Genomic DNA, 12,960 nt, shown 5'->3' with positions numbered 1-12,960 from the left:
TTTTAGATTAGTATCAATCTTATGTGACAGAGTAGCATGAATTTATTTAATTTCGAAAGTATTATTTGACTTGGAAGTTGGTAAGTACTACTCCATATATGGCTGAGATTCTTTACTCAGGATATCTGTCTTCCTTTTCTCCTCCACGTCCCATCCAGTCACAAACACCTCAGCCATAAACACATGATGGAAATACAGCTCGCTGACAGCATCACTTTTAAAAGTGCTATCTTGTAGACTGTATCAGTTGTCACCATGGACAGCCTCATGTACGGCATCATTCCTGTATAATTTAGTCTGCCACTTTATATTTCAACCATTACCAATCCAGGGACCCAGCAATATTATTTCAAAACTATCTTCAGAGTGATTGTTATGGTTCATCCAAATTGTAGGTTCCATTGTAGAGGATTGTCAATAGTTAAATTTTTTGTACACTCATTTTACTCACGATATCTAAAGTACAGATTATTTGTCAATACTATGCTTTGTGATGTTTTATGTATAAAAGAAATGTGACAATTGATCTTATTGCTTCTTCCAGTAAGCAGATTCTTCCATTTGAGGCAAGGAGGAATTCTTCTCTGAAATCTAGGGAAACTAAAATTGGATCCAGTAATATAAATCAAAATGGTAAAAGTTTAATTGTTCACTTTTAAGTTATTTAACTGTAAGTTGAGTGTTAACAAAGATTTCAGTTCCAGGGAACCACAGTTAAGTTTCATTCTGTTCTTGCCCGTACACACTTTCAAAAGGAATCATTTAGACAATAACAAAGAACAGAATGCCCCAGCTTACTTTGTCTTCCTAGCGAAAGACACTGGATGCAGAATTTGTAGAATTCCTAATTTTGTCTTGAACTAGTAGTGTTTGCTCTGCTCTGAAGAATCAAACGTAGAAGTACTGAATTTAGCTATTACATTTCTTTGTGTGTCTTGGTCACATTTTTTTATCTTTTTTACATTTTCTTCCCTCCCCATTCTCCCATATGTGTAATTAATTTTCAGGAAGTCAAAATTAACTGTAAACTATATACTTTCTGTACTTTAAAAACTTAGTTGACAAAGTGATCCTTTTGATAATTATTGCAAATTTACCATCAGCACATGCATTTACAGATGGAACAAAACACCCTTTTTTGCTCTTTCTTCTTTCACCTTTTTGATTTATAAGATGTTTTATAAGATGTATTATTTCACCTAATCTTTAGTTCACTTGACTCTAGTCCAGGTCACCTAATATGCCCCGTCTTCAGAACCCAGAGTTCACAGAATCTCATTTGTTACAGTGCCATTCAGCCTATTGTGCCTGTACACCGTTTCTAGCTAAATAATCATCCAGTGGTCTCCTGAATGCCTCAGTTGAACCTGCCTCCACTGCATTCCACAACTTCTTCAGAAAGTGCCTCAGACTCCCTGACTCTAACCCTAAGCCTGTATCCTTCTTTAATCTCTCCCCTTTACTAAACCCCTCTGACCTCATCTAATATCTACCTTTTAATTATTTGAACCTGTTCCATGATTCTGACCACTCACCTTCCCTTTCCAGCCTGCCATGCCAGCAGATTTTGTAAATGTTTCTGTCTCAGGCACTGTATCCTTATCTCTTAAACTATCACCTCATTCTTCAAAAATCCTGAATGCCTCTTCTGAAATATTTTCCATCTTTCCTTTTTTTCATTCTAATGGTATAATATTTACATGAGGTTTTAGTAAAGAAAAACGTTCTAAAGCAAATCTCTAATGGAATTAAGAATTTAGTGCATATTGGAATTGATTGGTAATAAAACAAAATTGCATTTCTGTTAAGACCATCATGTATTATCATATGGCAGGCGACATGCAACTTGCCATTCAACTTTTGACAGTTCTGTTGAATATTGTGCAAATCCTTTCAAATTTGGAAGTCTTGAAATTTTTAAAATTTTGTCCTTGTAGTGCGATATGATTGACACTTCAGCTTCCAAGCTCTAGGGAACGAGTCAGTACTGAAGATCCATAATGTTGAGCCTACATTGTTTATTCACCATTCGAAAACTGTAGAGTTTTTTTTCTATTTGTTTACAGGAAATAGGCTTCATTGGCCACACCAGTGTTTATTGCCCACTCTTAGTTGCGCATAGAGGTGGTGTTGAACTGCTTTCTGAACAACGGCAGTCAGCTTTGTATACAAATACCCATAGTGCTGTTAGAGAGGGAGTCTGAGATTTACCCAGCTACACATTGAAGGAATGGTGATAGATTTTTGGAACGGTGATAAATTTTCAGGATGGTGAGTGGCTTGGAGAGGAATTTACAAGTAGTAGTGTTCCTATGTATCTGCTACCTTTGTCCTGCTAGATGGCAGTGGTTTTGGGTTTGAAAGGTGCTGTCGTAGGAGCCTCGGTGAATTTCTACAATGCATCTTGTAGGTGGTGCCAATCAAGCAGGCTTCTTTGTCCTGGATGGTGTCAAATTTCCTGAGTGGTGTTGGAGCTGCACTCATCCAGGCAAGTGGGCAGTGTTCCATCACACTCGTGACTTGTGCCTTCCAGATTAGGCTTTGGGGAGTCAAGAGATGTGTTACTTATTATAGGATTCCTAGCCTGTCACTTGCTCTTGTAGCCACAGTGCTTGCATGGTGTAGTGATTGGAACCAGGTAGATCTCATTGACAGATCCTTGATTGGGGTTGTTAACCTTAGTCAATCAGGAAGCCCTGGCTGACCGATTCTAAACAGAGGATTCAGAATCTTTTCAGTTCAGGCAACTGACTTCTGAGCTGGTTTGGCCTTGTCAGTGGTACTGCTGGATTCTTTTCCACTTCTTGGGAACTGCTTTCTTTTTTAAACTGGCCAGTTATAGCCAGTGTATTGTTATTTTCAGAAACTGAAGCAAAGATGACTTGGTAGCAAGGCTTACTGCTTGCACCACAGTTTTAAGTACTTGCAGTTTACTTTTGAATGTGTTTTCACCTTTTTATGTCTGGACTGAGCTTCCATGTGACAGCTGTGCCTTTGCGAGTGGACACTGTTTCCATGAGCGGCATAGGCCTCTGTGAGTGGGCCATGTCCTCGAGTGTAGGCCTGGCCGTCGGGAGCCTGCTGTGTTTCTTCAAGCGGACCAGGCCTCCAGGATGGACTGAGTATTTGTATGTATGCTGTGAGGTGTGTGCTTGCTGCTTTCAGGCGTGGATTCAGGCTTTTATGTTTGGATCGTTTCTTACGTAATGTGATTTGCGTGTCTCTGGGTCTGGCAAGCCTTGCCGATAGTTGGAAGGTGAGTAGGTTGTTCCGAAAGCCAGATGGTGCATAGATCATCCCGAAAACTGTTGCTCCAAGAGTCAGACGGTGGATAGGTCACCCTGAAAACTGTCGTCCAGGGAGGCATAGTGACGAGCTGTCCGAGATGGTCGGGAGGTGAGTAGGGGTGGGCCAATTGCTGATTTGCCAGGAGTGTTGCATGTGTTGCTTTTTTTATTGTTTGTTTGTATCGATTTATCTGTTACGTACTTTCATCTTAAGGTTTTTTTCTGATGGCGAGTTATGGTGGGATTTGGGGTTCATTTTTCTGTCCCCACTCCCTGTAAATTGTTTGCTTTGTTGACTGTCACCTTGATTTTGTTTTGTATCTTTTGTACAGGTTAAACTGGGGAAAAAAATATATAAACAGGAGATTCAGAATCTCCAGAGTTCAGGGACTGACTCCAAGTTGGCTGGCCTCAGCCAGTGTACTGTGCACAAGTAACTAAGGAGTGATTTGGTGACGGAATATCGGCCTCTGTGCAGTTACTTCACATGGCTAGTCCGTTTTCTAGTCAATGGTAACCACTAAGATGGTGGTACTAAGGAATTCAGTGATGGTAGAGCTATATTTGCAATGATTGTCTACATCTACAGGAACTTCAGTTCAAAGTTGCTGAACTGGAATTAGCAGAACGTTAGGAAGGGAGAGTGTTATTGGGCAGTTTGATTCAGGCAGCAGCCATCTTCGTGGGTTCAGAAGTGATCAAGGACAGAAGGATATGACTGCAAGTAAGGGAGTCTAATGTGCCGTACTGGCAGTGCCTCTGCTTTTACCCATATCCAACAATTGTGAAATTCTTTCCTTTTTGCAGGTAAGAGCAAAGTCCGTAGAGTGAGTTAACAAACTAACTCTGGTGCTGTGGAAGCAATTCAAGGGGGATTGTTAAAAGGAATGTGCTAGTTCTAGGAGACCGTTTAGTCATGAGGGTAAATTCTGTTCTTTGTAATTGTGACCATGAATTGAAAAGATTTTGGTGCAAGCCCAGTATCTGGGTTAAGGACATGTCCTCCTAACTGTATTGAATTAAGAATATTTGTAGAAGACGGAAGATTCTGCCAAGGAGGTTTTGAAGAACAAAGGCCCAAATTATTTGGATATATCTCAAAGATTATTTGACTTATCAACTGTGCCATGCAAAAATTGTTGTGAAGTCAAACTGATCAGTAATTTTAAAATGTGGCACCAGCCACTTTGGGAGATAGGTTTCAATTCTTGAGGTACTCAAGTAGAGTATCTGACTTTAAACTTAAAAGGTTGCAGAGGGTAGATATAAAATTGAAGGGAAAGGTGAAAGAAAGGGAACAGTGGAGCAAATTGAGTAAAAATCAACAGTGTGTGAAAGGAAGAGACAGAGTTCCACCAGTGACAGTACTATGAATAAGGTTAAATGAAGGGAAGATAATTTTTAAAACAAAGGATGCTTTTTCTGAAAGTGCAAAAAATTTTAACAAGACAGACATTGATGGCATAAATGCAGATAAATGAGCTTCATCTATAATAAGAAATGGTCACCTGATTGATAAAGTTGGTACTGACATCTTGAAAGCAGACGAAATGGAAAAGGATGATATCAGGCCAGAAGGAGTTGCAAACCCAGAAAGTAAAATTAATGAGAGTTCAGAGTTAATTCGGAGCAGAAAGCATGAGGAATGGTAATATAGAGCCTGAAAACAATAACTACACTGTTGGACAGAGCTTATAAATGAAACCAACTTATACTAAAGGCAAAGCAGAAATCATGGGAGAATCAAATGTTATACACTGATCAAATCAAACAGCAGAAGTAACAGTTATCACGTTTATTTGAGATTGTTTCTGAAGAAATTTGACCTCGAGTTGATCTTAAGTAGTCAGTCCCTTTATCATGAGACCATGCCCCCTACTTCTAGATTCTTCAGGCAGGTGAAACAGCCACTCGACAATAACTTTGTCAAGTCCTTTTAGAATTTTGTATGTTTCAATGAGATCACTGCCATTTAGACGTTCATGGGACAACCCTTTCATCTCAGAAACCAATCCAGGGAACCTTGATTGCACCCTTAAAGGAAGTTTATACTACCTTTTTAGTAGGCAGATTTTGTCTCCATAACCTGTATTTCAGGTGTGGCCTCACCAAAGCCATGTACAACTATTACATTTCGCTCTTAATTCAAGTAGGTTGCAATTTGAAATTAAGACCAGTGTATTGTTTGTTGACCCTGCATGTTAATATTGTTTTGTGGATAAGTCCCTGAGGAAACCAATCAGCTTCCCCTGCTACATCACCCTAAGTCACAGGCTTCGCTCCCCTTCCTAAATGCTAGCTGTTTACAAGGCTGTCTGACTGCAGTATCCTCATGCTGGTGTTCCCTGATGCCTGCCAGCCAAGGCCTGCTGTTTAATGGATGCAGAGCTACCAGATGTTAACCAGATAGGCAGGACCTCAGCATCTAGTCAAGCTATGCTTGTCGTATCCATTGTTAACATTATCAACAATCTTTTTTTTGTGTGTGAATAAATACCAGGGGCACAGCTATGTCTTCTTTAACATTGAGATAATTAAGAAATCAATGATTCCTCTGTTTTGTGACTCTCAATTCTCCAAAATTAATACAATTCAAATAAATAGCAAACTGTATCATCGGGTGGCTAAATAAATGGCCAGACATCTATTGGCCCAGATAGTTTCATTATAAATGCTTAGTTGAACTCCCAAGTCTGACAATTGTATTCACCCCTGTGGAGAAGTATTGCTGTTTGCACTGTTGCAAAGGAGACTGTTAACTTTACCACCTGCGTAATAACTTGATCTTGCTTCGAAGTGGTTTATCAAAGCCTACGTGTTTTTGGATAGAATTACAGGTTCCTTCAAGAGAACTTCGTCTTTTTTTTTGAGGTTGTAAAAGTAAACTTTTCAAAGGGAATATTGAATGCATGGCTTTCTTTCTATTGTTACTTCACCAGCATCTCAAAGATTTCTTACAATGTTATGTAGCTCCTAAGTTCCATACCTAGTGGATACTGGGTGAGTGGACACGGGAGATGTGAGAAATCACGGTAGGCACATGGGATATATTAGGGGCACTGAGGGATAAATGGAAGATTTGAGTGCCTAATAACTTTGAATACACTCAACTAGTGCCCAGTAAATGGAGACATGCCTTTTTAACCTTTTGAGCCTCATCATGTTCCCGACTCAGGACTATTCCCCAAGTCAACAGGCCCATCTTCTACCCACGCTTGCGGCCCCAGCACAGATGAGTGAATACTCATGATAACCACAAAAATACAGCACTTCATGTTTAGTTTTCCCGCTGTAGCCTTCAAAGATGTAACCTATTTACAGGAGTTGATCTTTGGAGCCTGATACAAACAACATGAAACCGTTGGCATAGGATGTTAATTAACAGCATTTTTTAATCAAGCATTTATTCCTATTTTCCATGTTGTAAAAAGTGTAGGTGAAATTTGATTATTCAGAAGCAAAAAGCACTATAAAGATCTTTAGTATCTATAATTTGTACTAAGCCTAGTATGAGACAAAATACGTTATGAAAAGTTTGGAAGTAAGGTACTGGTAGAGATGAAAAGATTGCAGTAGAATAAATCATATTTCCACACAGTTTACCAGCACAAGGGCTATTAAAACTAAGCAGTGATGAGCAATGAATACAGATGGAAAATGAACATTAATAAACTGTCTTTTCAATATTCATTTTACTACAATCTTGTTTTTAATCCTGTATTGTATGATGAGACATCGATGTCCTATGTAATTGGTAAAATGTATAGTCGTGCAACCACATTTATTAATATTTGACTTTTTTAATGATCCCTTTTAATATCTATACTAAACAAATTTTCATTTATCCTATGCAAAGTCAAAAGTTTACAATTGGGTTCTTCACGAAAGGTAATTCTACGCACTTTGCTGGCCTCTTTTGCAAAATTAGATTTGTTCTGTTCATCTGACCTGATTTTGCATTCAATAACAATTTTGTTTGTTTATATTTTCAAGCTGTTGAGGTACATTGGCAGCAAAGCAAACAACTTGTGCCTTGAATGTGACATGTAAACAGTTTTAAGCCATTATTACGGAAATCTTAGTTTCTTGTAAAGTTTCTTGCCTTTAGGGACTTGTGCCATTGGTGTAAAATTCTATTACTTTTAGTAACTTTTGTGTCTGTATTTTTAAAGAGGTGTTTAATTTGCATTCCAATATTTTTCAACTGTCTGGTTAAGTACAGCGATAGGCTGACCTTGAGAGTAAATCACTGCGAGTTCAGTGGCTGTGACGCAAGAAGAGGAGGCAAAAATACTTCGGGATATTTTGACGAATTATTATATGGTAATGAACAATTCCTGAAAGTAAATACTGGACTTTCACGTTGCCCTAACAATTTTTTTGATTGGATGCTCATGATTTAGATGCACATTTAAACATTAGAAGTTTGGAAATGTAGGAAACCACTAAATCGCTGAAGAGCAAATTTGAAGATGGTAGTATGAGTGAAGTGAGATTTCAAGAGATTGACATCATAGAAAAAAATTTCCTGCACAAAGGAAGATTAAATAAGTTGTGGCACAGATTCCTATAACCTGCATAAAATACAGAAGTGTAGTTTGATGTACGGTGTGAAATGTAATTTGAAGATTTTTCAGTAATCATTTCATTTAAGGAATTTCTACTGTCGTCTTAAACAGCATTTATTCTACATAGAGGTTTGACCCTTGTATCTGTTAAGTGTCACAGCGGATCTTTGTTATGCTCACAGCAACATCTCTGAATTTGAAGGTAAAAGAATTCTGCCTGTCCACACATAAACAACAACTATCATTATTATACTGGAGGACATTTTAATGCACTATGGTGTTCAAAGCAGTTATGTCATTCAGCTTCTAGGAAAGCCCCTTTAACTTGTTTGTGCAGTTCCCTTGATGTCATCTTGTATAGAACACTTACTTAAAACCTCTAGCAATAGTGGAAATACAGATTTTTTTTAAACCAGCTTTTGAATCTAAGGTCTTCTTCTGCCCCCTACTGGCTATGTTGAACTTAATATATTGCTTCAAGCTGATAATCTAAATTCTACAGTATTATGCATTCATTCTTAGTCACAGAAGAAGCTGTATAATCCCATGGATGTTTTATTTATCTCTAAAGTTTGCCTACTTATACATAGAGACTTATTTCAAATGTTCTCCAACATGAGAGCCAATATCTTGTGAAGTCCTGCTTTTACTTAATCAACCTGTTCATAGATGTTATTACAAAACTCTGGAAAAGGTGGGACTTGAATCCAGGCCTCCCGATCCAGACGTAGGGACCCTACCTCTGTGTCGTAAGAGGGCCCCACATCCTACTTTAAATGGGAAACGGCCAAATGCTTACAGCTGTGTATTTTAGAGACCATTAATAAGAATGTCCAGTGGTTTTTCTTTTGTCCTATGGAGCAAGTCAACTGGTGTTCATATTCATAAAATTCTGCTAGCAACTGTACTGAGTACATCTGCATCTCTTACATTCTGGGCTTTGACAGTGCCGTGGCAGAAATTAGATCAAAGATTAGAGCACTTAGGGGTTTAGTTCAGCTGTTTATTGATGTATTACAGGAGTAGCAACAAAGTTTTCCTAAATTCTCTTCTAATCTCAAAATTTTTTCAAAATTCTCCATCTCTCTCTATCCTGACTTTTCTTTCTCTTTCAATCCCTGGCCCCTCTCTCTCTTGCGTGTGAGCCCAATGACCCCTGCTCGACCTCAGTCATTTTCCCCCGTGCTGTTGCAATTTTCCCCCTCTTACTCATACTTCGACTTGTCCATTTAAATAGAATAAAGAATAGAACTATAATGTAAAATGTTTTGTAATCCAAATATCAAGCCAATTTTTGTGGTTGATTTGCCTAGGTATTTACAGTAGATTGAATTGGTTTTAAAGTGGCATGCTTCCTTAGGCAGTCAGCATATAAGTTAACTGTGTCAGCATTAGTTACTGCCTGAAGTGGTTATAGATGAGCCCCAAGGTGAAAAGAGAACAGCTGTTTCAGTCACTCATGTGTAAATGTCGTTAGTATCAATATGTCATTGTTCCTACAGGAGCTATTTTGCTACAGCAACAAGGCTGCCTAGGAAAAAAATCCCTGGATTGTCCAAATGCAAAGGAAGATCCTTGTACCGTCACAGAAGTTCGAATGGAAGATGTTGCTGAAGGGCAATTTGGAAATTTGAACAAAGGCATCAATTCTACTGAAACTGAGCCTAGTGCTTATCTCTGGTCTATACTTCTAAAGAACTATATTGAAAATCATAACTTGCCCTTAATCTATCATGTTGTGAATGATTCAGCTTTGAGTACTGTTCAATTTGTAGGTAAGAATAGGCTTGAGAACCTGAAAAACTCCTTTCCTGAGCAGCTGATGGTACAGTATGCTGAAGATGTTAAAGCCTATAAGGAGCTTCCAAAGTATATCCAGCAAATGTTTGGCAATCTGAGGAGTGGATCCCTGGCACTTGGAATGAACACACAGCTGCTACTGCTGCACATAGAATCAATATTTACTAATTCTTAGTCACCTAAAATTGATAAAACTACATTTCCACTTGCAACCAAGTTAGATAATGTATTTGTGTTAAATAAAGAACAAATGCTACTCAGAATGACTGGCTACAAACTGAAGTTCTAGTGGCAGTGCTTAACCATAGGAGAGAACTTGAGTTGAAATTACTGATGCATTTTACAGTAAGTGCAGTGAGAATTGCTTTCAGGAAAATCTGAGATTTGCAGTAATGCAATCAATTGTCTATGGCACGAAAGTATGAAATATATTTATACATCTATGTTTGTAATTTTTTTTAAAACAATACCACTGCCTTGTGTAACTCTTTCTTTATATTTAATTATGTAAACATTTTTTCCATAAATATGTTGGTAGTTTATATTTTCATGTGAGGATTAAAGTTTAACAATTATTTTACTCAATCTTTTGCACAATTGTAACTTACTGTACATCTTGAATAAATTGTGATTTGTTTTTTTTTTGTTTGCATCTATGTGGATCTCTTAGCTTTACAGATACTTAAACAAGAAACCATTTTTGCAAGACAGATTTGGCAAGGGCAGGGGGCAGGGCCATGGGCATGGGCATTGTCATATAGTAGTGGGAAAGAGTAATAAAGTTCTAACGCTAGGTAGTGTTAGAGAAAAATATAAATTTGGATTAGGAATGGGAGAAAAAGCAGTTAGGGGTTCAGAATATGGGACAGAAATAATTAAGTTTGTTAGATTTACAGTGCATATATGTGGATACGTAATGTGTGTAGATGGAATTGGTGAGGCACGGGCACATATGGCTACATCATCAAACTTTATCACAGCAAAAACAGATTCATGGTTTAAAGAAAGGCAAGTCTGGAAAACCATTCTAGAAATAGTTTTGCTGTGCTGAAGAGTGAGGACATTCCAGATGCTCAAGGATAACTACATGACAGAACAGAAGTTCAATTGCATTGTTCTGCCTATATTATAGGCCACTAACTAAAAGGAAATGGGTAGAGGAACTTAACTTTTTTTTTAAGTGGAAAAGTTAGAGTATTGCTGGAAAAAAAAGACATGCTCACTGAAAAGTGCTTTTCTTCTCAACGCGCGTGAATATCTCCTTTCAAAGGAAGCAACACTTCATACTGCACAAGAAAAGGGTGGTTGGCAGGTCAACTCTGGTGTAGGTGTTGTTAGGGAGAACACACTAGCAAACTATTGTCCGTTAAACCTTTTGCTTAATTCAAACAAGGTGCATGCATAGATGTGTTACTTTCCCCTGCAGAATATATATCCCCACATATGGATAATGTAGCATCTACCAGTTGTAAGTCAGCCACATTCTGAGCCTAAGTGATGACATTCTATTGGTACTGCAAACTTAGCATACTTGGGATTTTTCAGTGAGTGTTGTCCAATTGCATCTTGCATCAGACATTAGATGAACAAGGAACAGGAGTAAGTCATTCAGTCCTTTTTTTATCTGCTCTGCCATTCAGTGAGATCATGGCTTATCTGATTGTAAGCTTCATATCTGCATCCCTGCATACTCCACAAACATTTTATCAACAGGAATTTATCTGGCTTTAAAAATATTCAGGGATAATGCTTGTACTACCTTTTCCAAAGACACTCAATCCTCTAACAGAAAATAAATTGCCTGGTTGCTTCTGTAAATGGATGACCCTTATTTTTAGCTTATCCCATAAGTGGAAACAACTTCTTTATATCTATTAAGACCTCTCAGGATCTTATGTTTCAATCAAGTCACTTCTTAACTTTTAATCACTAGCAGACAGAAGCATAGCATATCCAGGCTTTCCTCCAACAGCCCATTTTACTTTCCTATCTACCTTTGTGTTAAACCAAATGTGTCAACTATTTTTTTTTTATATAAATTGGAAGTAGTTAAGTACCCAGCACCAAATCTTATGGCACACTACTCATTACAGCTTGCTAACCTGAAAAAGATACATTTATATCAACTCCCTGATTCTTGTTAGCCAGCCAATCTTCTATCCAGGCCCATCTGATACATTGAGTTTTTATTTTCTTCAGTAACATTTGATTATATTTCATCAAATGCTTTTCTGAAATTCTAAATATATTTATCAGTTCCCTATTATCTACACCACCTTACTTCCTCAAAAATGATCAATAGGTTGTTTAAATATAATTTCCTTTGCTCAAAACTATGTTGACTCAGACTGCCTGAAAACCTCGGACTTACCCAGGTGCCCTAGTAATTTCCTGAATGATAGTTTCGAACACTTTCCTGATGACATTAAGCTAACTGGATTGTGGTTTCAGAGATAGTAGGAACTGCCGATGCTGGAGAATCTGAGATAACAAGGTGTAGAGCTGGATGAACACAGCAGGCCAAGCAGCATCAGAGGAGCAGGAAAGCTGACGTTTTGGGTCTGGACCCTTCTTCAGAAATGGGGGAGGGGAAGGGGATTCTGAAATAAATAGAGAGAGAGGGGGAGGCAGATGGATAAAGGAGCAAATCGGTGGAGAGGAGACGGACAGGTCAAGGAGGCAGGGATGGAGCCAGTAAAGGTGAGTGTAGGTGGAGAATTAGGGTGGGGGTTGGTCAATCCAGGGAAGACGGACAGGTCAAGGAGGCAGGGATGAGGCGGGTAGGTAGGAGGTGGGGGTGGGGTTTGAGATGGGAGGAGTGGATTGGTGGGAGAAAGGATGGACAGGTTAGGGAGGCAGGGATGAGCTGGGCTGGTTTTGGGATGTGGTTGGGGGTGGGGAGATTTTGAAGCTTGTGAAGTCCGCATTGATAACCTTGGGCTGCAGGGTTCCCAAGTGAAATATGAGCTGCTGTTCCTGTGACCTTCAGGTGGCATCGTTGTGGCACTGGAGGAGGCCCAGGATGGACGTGTCATCCAAGGAGTGGGAGGGGGAGTTGAAGTCGTTTGTCGCGAACTGAACGTAGGTGTTCCACAAAGCGGTCTCCAAGCCTCCGCTTGGTTTTCCTGATATAGAGGAGGCCACATCGGGAACAGCGGGTACAATATAACACATTAGCAGATGTGCAGGGGAGCATCTGTTTGATGTGGAAGGTTTTCTTGGAGCCTGGGATGAGGGTGAGGGGGGAGGTGTAGGGGCAGGTGTAGCACTTCCTGCGGTTGCAGGGAAAAGTGCCGGGGGTGGTG

General features: G+C 39.0%; 1 protein-coding gene across 1 annotated transcript in view; it reads left to right on the top strand.

Moving 5' to 3' along the window:
• Positions 1-10,205, top strand: part of slf1 (SMC5-SMC6 complex localization factor 1) — a 50,944-nt gene extending 40,739 nt beyond the window's left edge. Inside the window, exons 15-16 of the mRNA XM_048595054.1 lie at positions 545-633; positions 9,358-10,205. Coding sequence (XP_048451011.1) covers positions 545-633; positions 9,358-9,830 — 562 coding nt within the window. The 3' untranslated portion in view covers positions 9,831-10,205. The remainder of the gene's footprint in view (positions 1-544; positions 634-9,357) is intronic.
• The last annotated feature ends 2,755 nt before the right edge of the window (positions 10,206-12,960 follow it).

The sequence above is a fragment of the Rhincodon typus genome, chromosome 3, assembly GCF_021869965.1.
Source record: "Rhincodon typus isolate 14 chromosome 3, sRhiTyp1.1, whole genome shotgun sequence".
NCBI lineage: Eukaryota > Metazoa > Chordata > Chondrichthyes > Orectolobiformes > Rhincodontidae > Rhincodon > Rhincodon typus.
Note: the sequence above shows the minus strand (reverse complement) of the source record. Positions and strands in the feature narration are given on the sequence as shown.